This window comes from Tauraco erythrolophus, chromosome 16, assembly GCF_009769465.1.
Source record: "Tauraco erythrolophus isolate bTauEry1 chromosome 16, bTauEry1.pri, whole genome shotgun sequence".
Lineage (NCBI taxonomy): Eukaryota > Metazoa > Chordata > Aves > Musophagiformes > Musophagidae > Tauraco > Tauraco erythrolophus.
The window spans coordinates 2,564,391-2,581,967 of record NC_141480.1 but is presented as its reverse complement, the minus strand read 5'-3'; the positions used below and the strand labels follow the sequence as shown (position 1 = coordinate 2,581,967).

Genomic DNA, 17,577 nt, shown 5'->3' with positions numbered 1-17,577 from the left:
CCTTCAAACGAGGCTGCATTTTGGTTTGTTTTCTCCCCACTGAGAGCAAGATACAGGATTAGAAAAGTAGTGACACGTCCTCTAAGCAGAATCTAAGCGCTAAAGTCAGTTGCTCCATATTCTGTTTTAGCAAGGCAAGATATCCGTGAACAAATGTAACAATGATTAAAGGTGGCAACAACGTATTAAAAAGTATATTTTTGTTAGATGTAAGGGAAGAGATCTAATAAATGATATTAAGCACTTTTTAAAGTGTGAAATCTGTTTCTGTATGTAGTGTAGCATGAGAAAAGCCAGGCAGGCAACCGACATTTGCTATGTAAATTATCTCCACGCGGTGCTAAATCAATGAGTTTTTCTCCATAGATGCTCATTCCGGGTTGCTCCCTGTAATGACCTCAATTATACATGTCTTCATTGTGAAATTATGATTGCCTTTGGCGGGCTGCAAGTGACTGCAGAGAAGATTTCCATGATAAAACAGCAAAAGTCATACCTGCCTGCATTAGTATGCACGGCTTGCCAAGGGGCAGCCCAACGCCAGCTTAGCACCTTCCGAGAGAGAACTGGAGCAGAGGAGGGGCCAAGGGAAATGTTCGACAATATCTTGACATTTTTAAGAAGAAAAGGAATTAGTAAGGCTTCACGTTCTCGGATGCAGCCCTGGGACCTGGCATTGCAAGAAATTTAACATAAGAACATCAGAATGGCCGTGCGCGGGTCACCGAAGGTCCACAGTGCTTCGCAGCCTCCCTCGGACCGTTCGAAGACATTCAAAAATGAACATAATAGCAGAGAGAAAAGGTGTGAGAGACAGGGCAGAGCACTCCTCCTTCTCCGTAATCTCTGGGCAGCAGCTGCTGGCAGGCAGGGAGTGATCCTTCACCTTCCTCAGCTTAGAAGATGGCCTGGCCCTAATTCCTGGAGCCGCCCAGTTTTCAGGAGCTGAGCTGCTGCCGTCACCAAAGAGCGTTGGCAGTGTCCTGACTGCCTTTGACTGACCTTGATTTGGCACAATACCTGATGAGAGGTTGTGCCAGGACCTCTAATAACCCAGAGACACGGTTACACCCATCCCTTCTTAAAGGTGGTTATTACAAAGGCTTTACCCCTCTCTGGAACTATTAGAAGTTGAGTCGAAAATTGTGGCATCCCATTCTCTGATGATAGCATCTCTCTCTGACAGCAGAGTAGTTGGCAGGAACCTTTTTTGATTTCTGGCTGGAATAGACTGAGGACTTGCTTCAACGGAAAACCTAGAGAAGAGTACCAGGTTTGGCATGACTTGAGAGATACGATCGCTAGGACTGATACTGGTTGAATCTATTGGGTACAGAAAGCTGTTTTGCATGCATTGTCCTGCAGAATTTCCAAATGAACATAAAATTGCTCAATTTTAGAACTAAATTCGGTTCCCGTCTGTGTTCTGCAAGTGAGCGCGCTTTGAGTGTTACCCATTTGCTCTGTTCATTTCTGTATGTGTGGTAAAAATCCTTTTATCTCCAAAAGGTTTTAAAAAATAAAATGAACAGTGTTCAAAACTTAATCTAGAGGCTCTACACAAAATCATTATGGTGACTTGACTAATTTGTACACGTAATCCAACTATCATCAGGTGTGTCTAAGCTCTATAACTTAAGTACAAGGTTCAGAGGTTTTTAGAAGATTGTTAAAAAGCTCAACCCTCGCAGCCTTTCAGGGAATCTCTGTTTCCTCCCCAGTACACCTGGTTATGTAAAGACATCTTTTCTACTGGTAACAATAGAGCGATGACTAAAGCCACACAAAATAATCCTGTGTTAGCAGAAAGGCTTTAAGATGTTAATACGATGCCCTCAAACATACTCCGTAGACACCCCCCGAAAAGCAGTGTGTTTGTATTGTACCTAATTACGTACTTTTAACATAAAAAGTCCTCTCTTGGCCTGGAAACGGTTCATCCAAGAATGGCAGCTATGCAAGGTGTCTTCTTAATTAAAAGTTAATGTATTTTTCATTTCTGTGCTTCTAAAATGTAAACCCAAAGCGTCTTTAGCTGTCATTTGGAAGATGAGCAGGGAGCTTTAAAATTCTACTGCAACAAAACACTTAAAAAATGTTGCTCAAGAGGGAGCTGATGGGAGCCCAGTGTGAGCTGGAGAACTCAGGGCAGCGTGAGAAACAGCAGAGGGAATTAAGGAAAACAGCAGTAAGATGAAAAAACAATTCTCTTGTAAATGAATGGCCCTCTATTTCATTCCTCCTCAAGAAAAGATGTCCTCATTACCCTATTCCACGCTACAAATTATTGTAATTATCAGATCTTAATCCTGTCAAGTGCACTCCAAATATTTTATTCGTACAAGGGAGCTCTCTTTTATGCAGAAAATAACTACATCATTAGCCCCATGTGCTGTTTACATGCTCCAGGCAGCTGGGTGAGAGTGGTGGGACAGGACATCCCTCTCCTCTGGCCACTGTCCTGGTCCTGCACGGCTGCTTCTCTGATCTCCTCCAGCAGGTACCAAGGACGATGTGGTTTAATGATGTGTCACCTATTCCTGGCGTTGCCGCTGACCTGCTCCGTGACCTCGGGTGGGTGATGTTCTCCTTCCCTTCCCAGTCCTCCTCTGTCTCCCCATTTCGATTTTAAGGCTTCAGGGGCAGAAACTGCTTGATGGTCTGACGGCATCAGGCCCTCTTCTCGAGTAATGCCTACCTGAGCCACCACAGCCCAAATAGCATTCCTATTTTTGATCTGCCATGTATCAAAACCTTGGCTACCTTTTCTTTAAAACAGCTTGTTCTCTTTTCTAAAATAACGTTAGGACACCATTTGTGGCACATCCAATTGACTTCTGCCTACGTGGAAGGAGCAGGAAGAGGAAGGACATGGAGCTGTTTGGGTGCAAGTTTTGCACTGAGGGTTCACCATCAGTTGCCAGACCAGTGCACCGAAGTGAGTCCTTCCAGGCTTCCCAGCTCTGCTGAAAGGGATGGAATATTTTAGCGAGCAGATGTAACGGATGTACTATGATTCTGTGATACTACTCGAGATGTTAAAGCAATTTTTCCATTAGAGGGTATGGAGAGATGGAAAATGATGCTTGCAAAAGTAGATGCTAGGGTTGTTTATTTTTATTCCGTGCATTTCCATAGTGTAAGCCTCATAAAACAGCGCGAGATTTTCCCACCAAAGCTGTTAACTTTTAAGGCAAAAATCACATCTTAAGCTGTGAACTGACATGATAAAAATGAGTGTTTGGAGTCACTGAAAGTCAGTGCTTGTACTGAGGGCTAGAAGAAAGTGCACATAGCAGTTAGATCTTACCAACGGAGATAAGCTGTAAGTGATACTCAGATCTTGTGCAGGTTGTAACGAGAGTTGAGAATCATGGAATCATAGAATGGTTAGGGTTGGAAGGGACCTCAAGAAGCGAGCAAGTGGGATGAAGAGTAACTTTACCATCTGACGAGAGGGAGTCTCCTGACTCCTAACCCTGTAGGTCATTTTATGGTACCAGCAGTGCTTGAAGTGGATTTTCTCAAAGCACATGGCCTTGGGTGAGGCACCATTGGTCTCTTTGATCCCTGTTTTACCACAGTTAATGCCAGTGGACATGAAGAGGGAGGGACCTTGTGGCCAGGAGAGGGTCATTCATTCCCCATCCGAGTTTCCAAGTTGGCTGAAGCAGTGTAGCACCAAAGGAGCTGTGAACATTCCCTGTTCGTCTCAATGGGCCATTACCTTGAAAGACTGGTTTTCAGCATTTATATGCAATATGGTTTCAAGGCTTTCTTATTGCAGAGCCTGTGAATGACAGTAAGCAAAAAACATCATGTGGACGATAAAATTGTGAATGCAGCAGCTTTGACAGCGTGGCCTGAGCGCCCTGATGCTGGCTGACTGCTGCTGAAGTGCTCAATGATGACGGTCCACCCATGGTAATTCTGGTGTCAGATGTCTTCCCTATCTGTGTGGCCACACGTGGCAGAATACGCAGACACATCTTGTGAGTGTTGGCCAGAGGGAAATGATGTGATATTGGTGTGGTTTCAGAGAGACATCAGTGTGGTTTTCAGCAGGGCCTGCTGCCTCAGGTGGGTCTTTCGTATGGTACACGTAAGTCAAAATAACTGAATTTTTTAATTTAAAAAAAACATGAGAAAGCTTCTCACTCCTTGGATATAAGAACACCTGTATCTCAGATGCAATATGTGGCTGCATTCAGTGAAGGAGTTTTCATGCCTCGGGACTTCCCAATATTTGGGCAATTTAAAACCGGGGTTGTATTTCAGTGACAACATTCTTACCTAATTCTGCTTCTTCAAGTCAAGGAAAGAATCTAACTCGTTCTTGTGCCTTTTCAAAGGATCTTGGCAGGAATCTTCTGGAGAAACAAACCCAGACGGTCTCGAGCAGGAGAAGCCTTTACTTGTTCTGTTGCTGTCTGCTTTGTAGATTCAATATTGCAGCCAGGTTTGCCAGAGGACCCATCCCAGTAATGCCACAGCGTTGGAGCCGATTAAATTGCTGTGTCTCTTACTCGACTTTATTGTTTGGGGTTTTTTTTACAACACAGATATCCATCTCCTTGCCAAAATCCTTCAAAGTTATTCCTGGAATGGGGAAGAAGGAAAGCAGAGTAGGGCGAAGGGGAACAACTTCCCTTTGTAGTGTTTGGTATTATTCCTGTTTTGTTGCCTTTTGCAGAGGTGGTTCAGCTGAGCCTGCCAGAGGACCAGAAGATCAGCGTTACCACCATCACAGTTGGCCTCAGCACCGTTCTGACGTGCAGCATCCGCGGGGCGCTGCGGCCCCCCATCATCTGGAAACGCAACGGCGTCATCCTCAACTTCCTCGACTTGGAGGATATCAACGTAAGTCCTGAATGACTCTTGTCATTTTCTTTTTAGGGCATCAAATATGACTCCATTTAACAGGTGATAGTTTTAAGGGAACAAATTTGATCTTGTTATTATTATGGAAAACTGGAAGCTGGCGTGATATTTTGTTTTTATGTGGATATGTCTCAGGAATAAAAGCGAAACAGCGTATGTACAGCTGAAAGCACGAGTACTCGGAATGTGTTATTATGGAGTTAAAGCTCAGTGGTGTAATAACCCAGCACTTAGCACTGGTACTTCATCCCTCGTTGCTCCTTCAGTTTGGTGCAGCCTGTGGTCCATGGACAGCAACCCAGGAACTCTAACAGCTCTGCAGACCATTAACTCCTCAGGGATCTCATTCTCAGTACAAAGAAACAGATTAATCAAGAGCATGAAACAAAATGTTTCTGGTTGGCAATGAAATTCCTCCTCTATCTAAATCAAATAATACGTTTTTGTCTCTGTTCCTCCTGTTTCACTCTCCTTTCAGCCAATTCTTGTCTCTCATTCCTCAGCTACTATTTCTGATGAGCAGTTTAAAATAGGGGATTTTTCAACGGGGTGTGGCGATATCTTTGCAGGAAAGAAGATGAATCACTTTTAATTCGCAGTGCTGGTCTGATGTGTGAGTCATTGTTTGTAGTAAAGACAATACCTAAATAATGGTAGGAACTTACTCGTTTATTTAATAACTTTTAATTACGGAGAGAGTGGAAAGTAGTGTACAGAAAATGCAGTCTGTATTTCATTTCTCTTTGCATTAAAGTACACAGTAAATCAGGTTTTATTTTAATTACGCTACAGCAAGAGTTGATTTATATTTTTGTTCAGCTCTTGTTAATTTGATAACCACTCAGTTCAGAGCTGTTACAGTCAATACTGTAGCTCCCTAAATTGTTGTGTATCCAGGATTGCTGAAATGTGAAAAATCTTTGGTTTACTCTTCTGCATTAATACATGAAAATTACAACATACGGGACAGAAATATGCACTGGAACATTATTTGTTGACTCAACCTCAGTAGCAAAATTGTGTGCACTATGTATAGGTGATTACTGTGTGCACAGAGTCAGTAATTAGAACCACCTAAACATTCTTTTCTTTCCATCAAAGCAAGTATTACCCTTTTAAAATGCATTTCTTGTCACCATTTGGAGCATGACATTGAAATGCAACATGGAACTAGCAAACATCCCGCTGCAGGACTGGCACGGGACTGGAGAGGAACGGTAACAGGGACACGCAGGATTGCACAGCCAGCCCGAAGCTGCTGTACCTGACCAGATTTCTGATCGACATCCATCAGTGCCAGGGTTGGAATAACAGCCCTTGGGTCACTGGCACTAAAAATACCTGGAAAACCGCCAAGCTGCGATGCGCAAAGTCGGGCGTTCCCTGCGGTGGTGGGAGCGTGGCAGAGCACCACGCGCGTGGTTGACCTGGCAGCCTACTGCCCATACCACCTTCTTGAAACGTTCTTCAGAACAGGGCTATTCCTTGACACAGATTAAGCTTCATAAAGATCACACGTGCTGCCAACGTGCTTAGTTTACTCCATAGTGTGCAAATTCAACAGCTTTGTGTAATCAGAGTCTAGAAAGAGCCTTTTCTTTGGGCAGTTATATTCACTAAATCTGAGATGACCCAGTTTTGTTGCTGGGTTCAAGACTGAGCTGGGGTCAGAAGTGAGGTTCAGCTGTTCTGAAAACTTGTTTCCGTGCACTCTGGAGGCTCAAGAGCAGTCTTAGAATTTTTTTTTTGTCCAAAAATAATGAAAATTGCAGTTATTTATCTTACGTTTATGAAATTTTGGTTCTGATCACATTAGTCATAGAAAATTAGAAGTTTATGTGTGAACTGGACACAAAAAGACAGTCCAGGAATTGAAGTACAAACACATCCTTGAAGGATTGATTTATATGTGGGTCTGAGGCTTCATTTGCAACTCCTACTGTTTTAAAAAGAATTTTGAAGAGCAAATTTTCAGGCTGAGGTGCCAGTTCCTCCCTAATATAACACTGGCCCAAGTGGATTTCTGGTTTACTTATAAGTAATTCTCTTTCTCGTTGATTATTAAATGTAGAGAGGAAGAGTTATGTTCTTGCACGTAAACTGACTGGTCCTGGAGTGATTCAGCACCCTAGGAAGTCCCGTGCAATACAGCATAAAAAAAAAAATTGTTTTTTGATCTGTTTGAATTAGTATATCACTGAGAAACTATATCAAAGGAGCACTCTGAGATTCTTACAAGGAGGAAAAACAGAGTTTATGCCTCGATTTTAATGTTTCACATGTCAGTTTATGACCTCTATCACCTTGTCATATAACACCTGCTACTAGTGCGCAGCAGCTTTTTTTTATCTAATAAACACCTCCACAGCTTTTTCATCTTTAATTAAACTGTATAGTTTTTGATGTTCTGTATTTATCACTGCCATCTGTACTCTGGTCTGGTTACTTGAGGTGACGCATTTTGGGGATTACCATCTTTTATTCTCCCTCTTCCACTGTGGGCAATCTGTAGGACTCTTGAGCTCAGATGTGTCCCCTCTCTGGCTACTGAGAACAGGCACCTACATGTCTGAAGCACTTGCTTATAGCAGGGATGAAGAGATGGTCCTTCAGCTGCTAAATCCAGTCTCTTCATTTAGATTAATCACAAATTGAAAAAGTCCTGTACCCGTGGAGCATGAGCCACGTTCACCTGCAGCATGAACACGCTTGTGTTTGGGGTTGACACTGACGTGAAGCATGGAAGTAGCATCAGGGTTCACTTTGAGGTTTGCAAAGTGGAGATACGTGCAGCCACGCGTGCTCAACGGCACGGGTCGGGGTGGGTGGCAGCAGGCGGTCCAAAGCTCCAGCCTTTTGTGGGTACAAAAAGTCACATTAAAAAATAATCTATTCAAAGGCACTGACAGCAGGAAAGTAAAGGCAGCGTGCTTCTTAATGTACTTGAAGGCAGTTAATTAAATTACTTCCGTTTTCTTTTAGTACGCCTCAAGCAGAAACTCGATTGCGTTTGTGTTTTTCACAATAAGGTTAGCAATTTGGCTAATTGGAAGTGCAACAGGAGATTAATTGTACCTTTTTAACTTCAAGAAAATCCTCCCTGCTTCTGGCACAGTGGTAATCACATACAAACCTACAGGATATTCACACACTTGGAAAAATCCTCGTATTATATTTCAATTAAACTCTTTCTCTTCTAAATGCTAATTCGGGAAATCAGATGAAAATAGAAGCTCAAGGCTGGAAAAACAGAATCCTTCCAACAAGGTGTGAGAGCAGCACGGGAGAGGCACTGCTGGAAAGTCCTTGGTGGCTTTATTCTCTCCAGATTCGTGACAAATGTGGTATGGAAAGGTTGACTGTGTTCCAGATTAATACTAGAAGTGACAAAGACAGTCAACAAAAACCTAGATAATCCTAAATTTACACAGAACTGAAAGGTGGAATATGAAGCCTGGTTGTTTAAGTGCATTACTTAAATCATTTTTATGTGATATCTTGATTGGCAACAAATTATTAATAACTCTTCATTGCTGTCTTACTCAGAAGCTTTCATAAGCAACATATTAATAATTTGTCTTGTCCTGTCTGCGGAGAACTCTGTTAATGAGTTGTCACAAAGCTGTTGCAAAAGAGCCATCTTAATGGTACGTGTAATTAAACCATTTTTCTTGAAAACATTTAAGATTGCTTTTAGCATTAGAATATTATTTATCTATAAATTAATCATCCGTATTATTTATCCGTTAGAAGTCCCTTTGCAGCTATACTTTCAAAAAAGTCATATCAACTTTTCTCTTGCAGAAAATAAGGATAATGTAGCTGAAACTGATAAGGTTGCGATAGCTATAAATTGATTTCTGGCTACAAATAGTGAAGTGGTCAAAATGTGTCATCTTTCAAAATTATGTACTTTTGTCCCCTAGACAAGCAGTCTGTTTTCCCAAATATGCGATTATGAAAGCATTCCTCAATTTGAAAATACAATAAACTCCTCATGGAGTCAAATGTATTTATACAGTGTTTATAGGATATTGTTTCGCATGGTTTGACATTATCTCCAGAGAAACGTACGTACATTTATAAACAAGATTTAGAAACAAAAGTTTATCCTCCAGAAGCATGGTGAAAGCATTCACAAACAACAGAGAAGAGAATATTACCATAAGAAAACAAACGTTATGGAGTACAGGTAGATAAGAATTTGGTGAATTACCAAGTGTAATGCAGGTAGCTGTAACATAAATTCATGAGTGTCTTTATTTTGTGTTAATCCATACACTGTAACTCAAATCTGCATTGCATCATGAGTTCAAAAATAAGCTTTTCATTACGGATCATTGAAATACAGATTTCTTCATTTCTGCTGATGCAGAAGGGGGTTAAAGGCAGGGGAGTGAGAGTGCTTTGCTGCTCCTTCATGACTCGTCTTCCTCCTTGTTTGATGAAAAATCAATAATTGCCCTTAAAAAGCGTGCTCCCAGGAGTTAGCAAATTGCAGCGTATCATTTGTTTACTGCTGTCACCTGCGTGCATCAGTCAGCTTATCTTGCACAAAGTACATGGAGAAATGTCCAGCCAGATCTCCACGTGCCAAATTCTCGAAGTCTTGGCTGTTCCTGTCCCATGTTGTGCACTGTATTACAGCGTCAGGATGTCACACCGGCGGAAGAGCAGAGATGGGTTGAAGCTGTGATGAGACAAGGCCAGGGAGAAGCTGTTCCACATGAGGACCAAGTCCCCGGTTCAGAAATGGCTGAGCAGCAGCTGATGGGAGTGCAGCAGCGTTTCCTGCTAAGTCTCTCCCACTTCCCATGTGTCTCCTTGCGTCCAGTTCTGGAGTCCCCAACATAAGAAGGACATGGACCAGTTGGAGAGGGTCCAGAGGAGGCCACGAAGATGATAAGAGGGCTGGAGCACCTTTCCTATGAGGACAGGCTGAAAGAGTTGGGGCTGTTCAACCTGGAGAAGAGGAGGCGCCGGAGTGACCTTATAGCGGTCTTCCAGTACTTCAAGGGGGCCTACAAGAAAGATGGGGAGAGGCTGTTCAGGAGGGCCAGTTGTGATAGGACAAGGGGTAATGGTTTTAAAATAGAGGGAGGTAGATTCAGATTGGATATTAAGAAAAAATTTTTTACCATGAGAGTTGTAGAACACTGGAACAGGTTGCCCAGAGAGGTGGTGGATGCTCCATCCCTGGAGACGTTCAAGGCCAGGTTGGACGAGGCCCTGAGCAACCTGATCTAGTTGGAGATATCCCTGTTCCTTGCAGGGGGGTTGGACTAGATGACCTTTGAAGGTCCCTTCCAGCCCTAACCATTCTATGATTCTATGATTCCTGTGCCTTCTCTCAGGGGAAGGAAACTTGGTTGGAGAGACTGCTGCTGTCACCGTCAGCCATTCTCGCCTTTGATTAGTCCATATGAAGAAAGTCTGGGTTTTGCTGCTGCCATCACCCAGGAACCCAGAGGCACCTGAGATACGTAGACTGAGCTTGGAGGTGTAAGTCCTGGCATGGGGTAAAAGTAGTGAGGCTCTTCTCCAAACAGGTTTTCTTCCTCCCCATACAAATCTGTGGGCCTTTCTCCAGCTGGATCCATCTCTGCCCACCAAACCTCTGCCAGCTCCACGGCGCAAAGAGCGCGTGCAAGTGGCACAAGTGGATCTAGAGGGGCACAGACCACTTCCTAAATCGTTGATTGCTCACATTCCACATCTACCCGTGCACCCAGGAGGATTCACCTCCATGAAAGTCTCACGGCTCTTACAAGATCCGTGCCTACCTGCCTTGGTACACACGTTCCACGCGTGTTCATTCAAGTGTCCGTTTTCCATGTGTAATATTTGAAACCCAAAGCAAATGACCAACCTCTCCAGTGCAAGTCTCTTGGATTAGATTTCTCATTAAAACAGGCTGTATGAAGGCAATATATCCCTGTTGATGTTTTTAATGTAGTTTCACTGTTAAATAATAAAAAGATCATGTGTGAATAACCCCACTTAATACCCTGCTAATAGAATTCGGGCCGTTAAAATGATCAAACCCTGTGTCATCCCGGATGCAGTAATACAGTGATGGGAGTAAATTACAGGAAGTTGCATGTTTAGAGCCAAGTTTTTTCTCTTTCAAATCAGAGTTTAAGAAATTGCACAGTGCTTATCATATCTTAGGTCTTTGCAGGCTCTAAAATAGAGGTTAAGTGCAAAATTAATACTTACAGTATTTTCAGAATATATATATATAATCCCTCACTTTGCTATGATGAAGATCTCAGAACTTGCATCCACTTGTGCCTTCAGTGGAATAGCTCAGTTTTAGATCACAGACCAAAGTTTGTAGGGGGTTATTGCAAATGCAGAAATACCTTCCTGGAGACAATAGAGTTGTTCACCTGGTCCTAAACATCCGGTGGAGTATAAGGCTTCACCTTCCTAAACATCCTGTTTTTGTGGAGGAAGATGTTTCTCTGGGATGGTTTGTTTTTTTTTTTTTGCTTGCATTTCTTAGAGGCATACAGGGCATACCTTGTGAAATTTTTGAGAAACCCAAGATGTTAGATGCAGCTCTCCTGTCGATGAATTGCGTGAGCTCAGACTGGGTGTTGTAACAGAAAAGCAGAACTATGAATGCAGCGTGAATCTTCTGAAAATGAGAAGGAAGAAAGGAGCGAGCCCATCTGCTCTGAAGTATTAAGGTAACCAGGCAGGTGCTCTCAAAAAAAAAAAAAATGCATTAGGAAAAAAATGAGAATGAGATGAATTAGGACTCTCTGAAACCAGTTGTGCTCTCCTATACCTGCTCTGACTGTTGGAACTGATAAATCGAATTACAGAGCAAAATCCATGAATCCCCGTTATCTGCCTCTCTACAGGAGGGAGAAAGTTGGAGTTTATGAATATAATTTCCTCCCAAGATTGGTACTTACCTGTTCAGTCATGGTCGTAGCATTTTTCTGAAATGTCTAGTAGATCTAATTAACAGAAACGTTTTGCTAAATCCCTGGTATGCTGATTCCTCCCTTCCAACAGCTCCAGCAGGATGACCTACCATTGATTTTCCTCGTGGTATTGTCTCTGTGAGTTTTTTGGTCATCTATTTTTATCTATACTGTAATTGCACAACTGTCTAACAAGTTCATTTCCATACGTTGAAGCAAAAAACTTTTTTGACTCACTGGCAAAGTCTTATGTTGTGCTAAATTCTTTGAGCAGAAAAACAAGAACAGATAAATTAATACCCCATCAGGCTGTGTTTGCAGTAGTTTTCTGGCATTTGCTTAAGGCTGAATTTTTCTCCATGTAAATTACTAAAGTGATAGCATGTGTAAAACCAAGAACAAATAATATTAATGAAGCATAAGTTCTCAGCTTGTCTCTGGAAATGAATTATTAAAAGCTCCAAAGAAAGTGATTTAAGAGCCCATGACTAATTTAGTTTTTATTATTTTTGTATGAATCACTCATGAATCTATTGTAAAAAAGATCAGAGACATTTGATTAATGAGGAGAAATCATTTTCAAAGCGATAGCCATTGTTGTAGATTTTGCATAATAATCATCTCATTAAACGCTTGGGTACATTTTGTTTTAAAATCCTGTAAACATTATCAGAGAGAGATTTCTAGGACTCTGAGGATCAGGCAAGCTTGTTTAATATGAACTAGTTAATACATTTTTGTTGCTGTGCTGGTTACTATGAAATTGTGATGGCGTTTCTCTTCATCTAGTGGAAAACCAGTGCCAGGACTGGTTTTGTCAGTAGGCACTGAAAGAAAACACATGGGGAGGGCTCCCAGCTTCCCTGGGCTTGGCAGAAAGGGCTGAAAGGAAAGGATCTGAAACAGAAGCCAATTATTATTATTATTATTATTGTTTAGGAAGAAATCCCAGCAACGAGTGGGATTCTATAAGAGAGGAAACCACTCGGGGAGCTCCACTATGGACACATTTAAATCAGCGTGGTGTGGGGGTATCGACCATCCTTGGCACTCACACCCAACATATATGAGGAGTGTTCAGTACCTGAATGGGATGGTTTAAAATAATTTTGAGCTTTAAAATCGCATGGGCCGGGCAACGGCTGCTGGGACTCTGTAGCCCGTAGTGCCGTACTGCGGTGTGACGCGTGCCAATAGCCAGAGAGATGGGGAAATTGTCTGGTTCTGTGCCTGGGGCTTGTTTTTCTGTTCCTTCTTCCTATTTACAGCTATAAAGCAAGTCTTATTTTTCTCGAATAACCTGAAGTTATCCTAAAATATAATAAGCCAGAATCTGCTCTACGCTAACCTGCAGTACTGCGTTCAGCTCTGGTATCCCCAACGTAAGAGGGAAATGGAGCTGTTGGAGCAAGTCCAGAGGAGGCCACGAAGATGATCCGAGGGCTGGAGCACCTCTGCTATGCAGACAGGCTGAGAGAGTTGGAGTTGTTCAGCCTGGAGAAGAGAAGGCTCCAGGGAGACCTTCTAGTACCTAAGGGGGCTACAAGAAAGCTGGAGGGGGACTTTTCACAAGAATGTGTAGTGGTAGGACAAGGGACAACGGCTTTAAACTGAAAGAGGGGAGATTTAGATGAGATCTAAGGAAGAAATTCCTCCCTCTGAGGGTGGTGAGGCACTGAAGCAGGTTGCCCAGAGAAGTTGTGGCTGCCCCATCCCTGGAAGTGTTCAAGGCCAGGTTGGATGAGGCTTTGGGCAACCTGGTGTAGTGGAGGGTTTCCCTTCCCATGGCAGGGGGGTTGGAACTGGATGGTCTTGAAGGTCCCTTCCAACCTAAACCATTCTGTGATAATTCCTCTTCAAACTAAGAGCATCTGAAATGGGTAAGAAAGGTGAGGGGCACCAGCCGCCGGCTCAGCAGCCCCGGGTTGATGTGGGCTCCCTCTCTGCTGGTTGCGTTCCCGAGTGTCAGAGCAGGGGATTTGTGGCATTGCAATCACATATTGGATTTCACTTGAGACAGAACGTGAACGAGATTTACGGGCAATATGCAATGTTATACACATTTCTAAGCGCGGTGTCTCCGAGCCGCGGCGTATTGCGTGACCAGGGAATGCATTAGAAGGGAGGAATGGGATAAATAAATATGAAAAATCTTCTGTTTGGAGAGACCGATGCCTTGGGTAATCAGTAGTGATGGAAAGGAAATACAATAGGAAAAAAAGGACATATCCATTTTCTAGGATCTGCTTTGTTATTTTTTGAAATTGACTGTGTGTAGTAGAATTTTTTATTTTTTAGATTACTGAGCTGTTACCAATTCAAAATGCAGGGTGGTGCATTTTTTTAATCTTGAAAAGTTGAACCATATTCTGTGGTCACTTAATCAGTCGTTTATTTGAACGGTGAATGTGAGACATAAAAGCAGCTGATGAAGGGCAGAGAACTTTTTATTCAAAAAAGGGAGAGAAAACATGAGGCAAACTGCTGGATAAGTCAATTTATCATCTGCCACTAGTCGACCTTATCAATTATGAGAAATTATAAGCATAGCTTGCTGAATTCTTTTTTTTTTTTACCAGAACATGTAACATTGTTTTATAATGAAATTCATAAAGTAGAGGTGATGAACACCCTATCCCTATCTGGCTGCTTTGATGCAAGGCTCATCAGTTTGTGGGGTTAGAATGGTTTCTGTCTCTATTTTCACTGCTTCTGTTCCTTCCTCTTCACAAGAAAATTCACCTTCAATGGTAAACAAGGAAAACCATGTCTCAGAAGTTACTTTTTGTGCCTTTCTCCTGGTTGCTTGTCCATTTTCATGGGATGATACATATAAATGCCTTTTCAGTTTGCTGTTGGGCATTGCTGGGGGTAGGAGAAGGGCAGTCCCAGCTCCCGGGGGGTGAGTGCCACTCGCTGAGACTCCCCGACAGCCCTGAGATGCTCTGCTTTAAAGGTGGGACAGTTGTAAGGAGAGGAGAGTTACTTTACATCAGTTTTATAGATGTTTATGGTTCCCTCTGACTGGTTTCAAGTTCGTGGTTACTTGGAAACCTGGTTTTGCAAGCAAAAGCCATCTGACAAAAGTCCAAGCACGTGAAATGTTTCCTCTGCCTTTTTCCAGCGTGAATTCTTCCCGTTCCCCCTGCCCACCCCGTCCTCTCCCCTGCCAGTTCTCCCAGCAAGCTCACGTGTGTGTGTTTGGATGGAGGGATGGAGCTCAGAACCTCAGTCTCTAAAAATGAGTGTAAGATGTAGAGTTAGAGGCTATTAAGGAATCAAAGACTCATCATTTCCTAATGCTCTGGAGCTTGGGTTTTTGCAGCACTTCCAAACATACCCTTATAAAACGCACACAGAAAGTGCTTGTGCATAAGAACACGTGCATATATATAAAATGTGACTGTGAAATCCTAATGCACTAATTATATCCACAGGGAAACACAAGGAGAAACCGGGAGCTGCGATAAACACGCAGAAAGAGTCATTAATTTGTTAGAGATTTCACTGTTTTTTTTTCTAGCAACAAAAGGTTCAGTGTTGAACATAAATTTCATAATCACTTTTCCTTCCCACATCTACTACCGGTCATTCTTAATAACGTTGTAGCCATGTGAATTTACTGCGTGTGTGCAAGTTCTAATGCAGGGCAGATAATTTCCTTCTATGCCTGACATAAATGATATGGTGTTAGCCTAAATCATCTTTGATAACCTTCTTTAAGTAAGTGCTAGAAGTCAGAAAATAGTTTTTAAAAGTCATAAACCATGCTTTTACCAATATAAGCTTCTCTTTACAAGAAAAATGCATTTGGAGAGGAAGAGAATAATACTATAATCTTGCATCAGTTTGTTTTTGCAAGGGACTTTACTTATATTAATACATTTGTATGCATTGGAAAAAACAGGGCCTCCATAAAAAGACAATTACAGAGCACAAACCAAGCATTCGTAACATTTTTCTGAGATATCTTAAAGGAAGCAACATGCTTAAAACAGAGAAGTTTTTATTGTCCTGTTTTCCCACAACTCCTTATAAATCACTCCATAAAAGTAGCCATCCTGCTTTTATTGATGTAAACTCAATTTGAGTTGCTTTGGGATTAACTTTAAAAACTATTATTAAGTGCTCTCCACTGCAAGCATTTTCTGTATCTCATGCAAATATCATTTGAGCAGAGTTGATATCTTTTCTATTTGCAGTTACTCATGCATCTTTGCTTTCTGGCAGGAAAGATCTAGCTGGCCAGAAAGCAGGCAAATGCTTGAAATGGGCATTTTTGAGTAGATACTTGTGATAATGTATCGCATAGCTTAACCAGCTTATCCCATAGTGTAGGTGTCACATCTGCCTCACACCCAAGGTGGCTGTAATATCTGAGATCCTCTTGGTTAGATGGTGAATTTCAGGATCATCTGTAGATTTATTCCATATAATTGTTCATACGTTTGCACATTGGGGCAGCACATGCTTTAGGGTAGCAGATAGCAGAACCAGGGTGCTTGTGTCGGTCCCCTCTCAGGTCAAGGTCTGTGCTTTGAGAAGAGTTATCATCCTGCCTGTAAACTTGGTATTTCCCAGTGCTCACTCTCAATCTGCCTTGTAACATGTCTCAAAATTAATCAAGTTCCTAAACTTCCCTTCCCCCCCTGCCGGTTGCTGGGCTGCCGCTGAGAGCAGAGGCATGAAGACATTTCTCTGGTGCCAGACAGAAGTTATTGGAGAAGCTTCAAGAGCCAGCAGATGTAGCGCCAGATCAATCCCATGCTGCAAGAGATGGGGTACTTTGTACTTTTCTTGAAGGGTGCCAGCTGGCATTGCAAGTCTGTATCAGGATCGCAGCTTCCTTCGAAAAGTGTTCAAAGTGTCATGGCTGGAAAGGAAAACGTCAAACTGTAGAGCAGATACACCCTGAAAAGGCAGAAAATGTGAGATACAAGGAGCCCCAAATGGTTTTGGTTTAGAAAGCAACTTATCCAATGGTCAAACAACTCTTGCCTGTAATTTCTGAGCACTTGGCAGGAGTTTGGCAGTAACAGCAGGGACGAGGACGGTTCCTTGTGGCGTTGGACGTACCGTGGGCACAGCAGAGAAGGGAGCAGCATCAGCACCTCTGAGCACCCGTTCCCTTTCTCCATCACAAAGACATGGGGACTGAAGTTGTTGACTCCCAACAAGCAGAGCAAATTTGGATTCCTCTTTTATGCTGTCCACCCTGGTAGGTTCAATCAAGTCACGCTGGAAGATCCTGGCTGTGGGTTTTCACCACCTGACCGCTCTGCAGTGCTGCACTTCCATGTCTCTGCTCGTGGCAGCAGGCACGGCTGCGTGGAGGGGCTTTCCCCATGCACCTCGTGGCTGCAGGCTGGCTTTCTACCTACACAATGGAAATTGGAAAAAAATTCCTTGGGTTTTCACAAGCAAAACCGCTCTTCACCACTCACCCTGTTGTACTGGGTTGGTGCCACCCTGATTCTTCTGAGTTGAGTTTACCATGCTTTTGCAGTGAAATTCAGCAAAGAGTTTAGTTAAGCACGCTTCACACATGGAGCTAATTAAAGAAAAATCATTCTTTAAGCTCATGAACTGTTTTTTTAGTGTATCCTTCTGGGTTTGCATAGAATTACAAACATTCTGGAGCCACAGAAGCCTGAACCTTAATGGAGTAACAAGAGAAGCTGCTTTGCACACCCATCAGTGCTGTGGTTCTGTTAACTATAATTGGAAATAAATTCCTAAGCAGAGCACTTGTACAACG

General features: G+C 42.6%; 1 protein-coding gene across 1 annotated transcript in view; it reads left to right on the top strand.

Moving 5' to 3' along the window:
- The window catches only part of FSTL4 (follistatin like 4), a 224,345-nt gene that overhangs the window by 179,379 nt on the left and 27,389 nt on the right, over positions 1-17,577 (top strand). Inside the window, exon 6 of the mRNA XM_086621542.1 lies at positions 4,694-4,860. Within this exon, the coding sequence (XP_086477668.1) occupies positions 4,694-4,860 (167 nt within the window). The remainder of the gene's footprint in view (positions 1-4,693; positions 4,861-17,577) is intronic.